The 1,120-nt window shown below is 39.8% G+C and overlaps 1 protein-coding gene across 1 annotated transcript in view; it reads left to right on the forward strand.

Annotated features, from left to right (window-relative positions):
• LOC136836222 (mucin-3A-like) overlaps nucleotides 1-507 on the forward strand; it is a 33,156-nt gene extending 32,649 nt beyond the window's left edge. The window contains exon 4 of the mRNA XM_067100224.1: nucleotides 1-507. This exon is cut by the window's left edge and continues 401 nt beyond it. Within this exon, the coding sequence (XP_066956325.1) occupies nucleotides 1-507 (507 nt within the window).
• Nucleotides 508-1,120: the final 613 nt, after the last annotated feature.

Genomic DNA, 1,120 nt, shown 5'->3' on the forward strand with positions numbered 1-1,120 from the left:
AGATACACCAGGACCAACTTCATAACCAAACGTATCAAGACAAATTCATCTACAGCAGGAAACAGATACACCAGGACCAACCTCATAACCAAACGTACCAAGACAAATTCATCTACGGCAGGAAACAGATACACCAGGACCAACTTCATAACCAAACGTATCAAGACAAATTCATCTACAGCAGGAAACAGATACACCAAGACCATCTTCATAACCAAACGTATCAAGACAAATTCATCTACAGCGGGAACTACCAGGATCAACTTCATAATCAAAAGTATTAAGGCAAATTCATCGACGGCAGGAAACAGATACACCAGGACCAAACTCATAACCAAACGTATCAAGATAAATTCATCTACAGCAGGAAACAGATACACCAGGGCCAACCTCATAACCAAACGCATCAAGACAAATTCATCTATGGCAGGAAACAGATACACCAGGACCAACTTCATGAACAAACATATCAAGACAAATTTATCTACAGCAGGGCCAACTTCATAAGCAAACGTATCAAGACAAATTCATCTATGGCAGGAAACAGATACACCAGGACCAACCTCAAGACAAAACCCATAACAGGAAACAGAACGGCCATCAAGACAAACAAATTCATCTATGGCAGGAAACAGATACACCAGGACCAACTTCATAACAAACATATCAAGACAAATTTATCTACAGCAGGAAACAGATACACCAGGGCCAACCTCATAACCAAACGATCAAGACAAACATCAAGACAAACAGATTCATCTATGACAGCAGGAAACAGATACACCAGGACCAACTTCATGAACAAACATATCAAGACAAATTCATCTACAGCAGGAAACAGATACACCAGGGCCAACCTCATAACCAAATGCATCAAAGACAAATTCATCACCAGGACTAACTGGACAAATTCATCTACAGCAGGAAACAGATACACCAGGACCAAACTTCATAACCAAACATATCAAGACAAATTCATCTACAGCACCAGGAAACTTCATGACCAAACATATCAAGACAAATTTATTCCAGGAAACCAACTTCATAACCAAACGTATCAAGACAAATTCATCTACAGCAGGAAACAGATACACCAGGACCAAACTCATAACCAAAAGCA

This window comes from Macrobrachium rosenbergii, chromosome 56 (assembly GCF_040412425.1).
Source record: "Macrobrachium rosenbergii isolate ZJJX-2024 chromosome 56, ASM4041242v1, whole genome shotgun sequence".
NCBI classification, from domain to species: Eukaryota; Metazoa; Arthropoda; class Malacostraca; order Decapoda; family Palaemonidae; genus Macrobrachium; species Macrobrachium rosenbergii.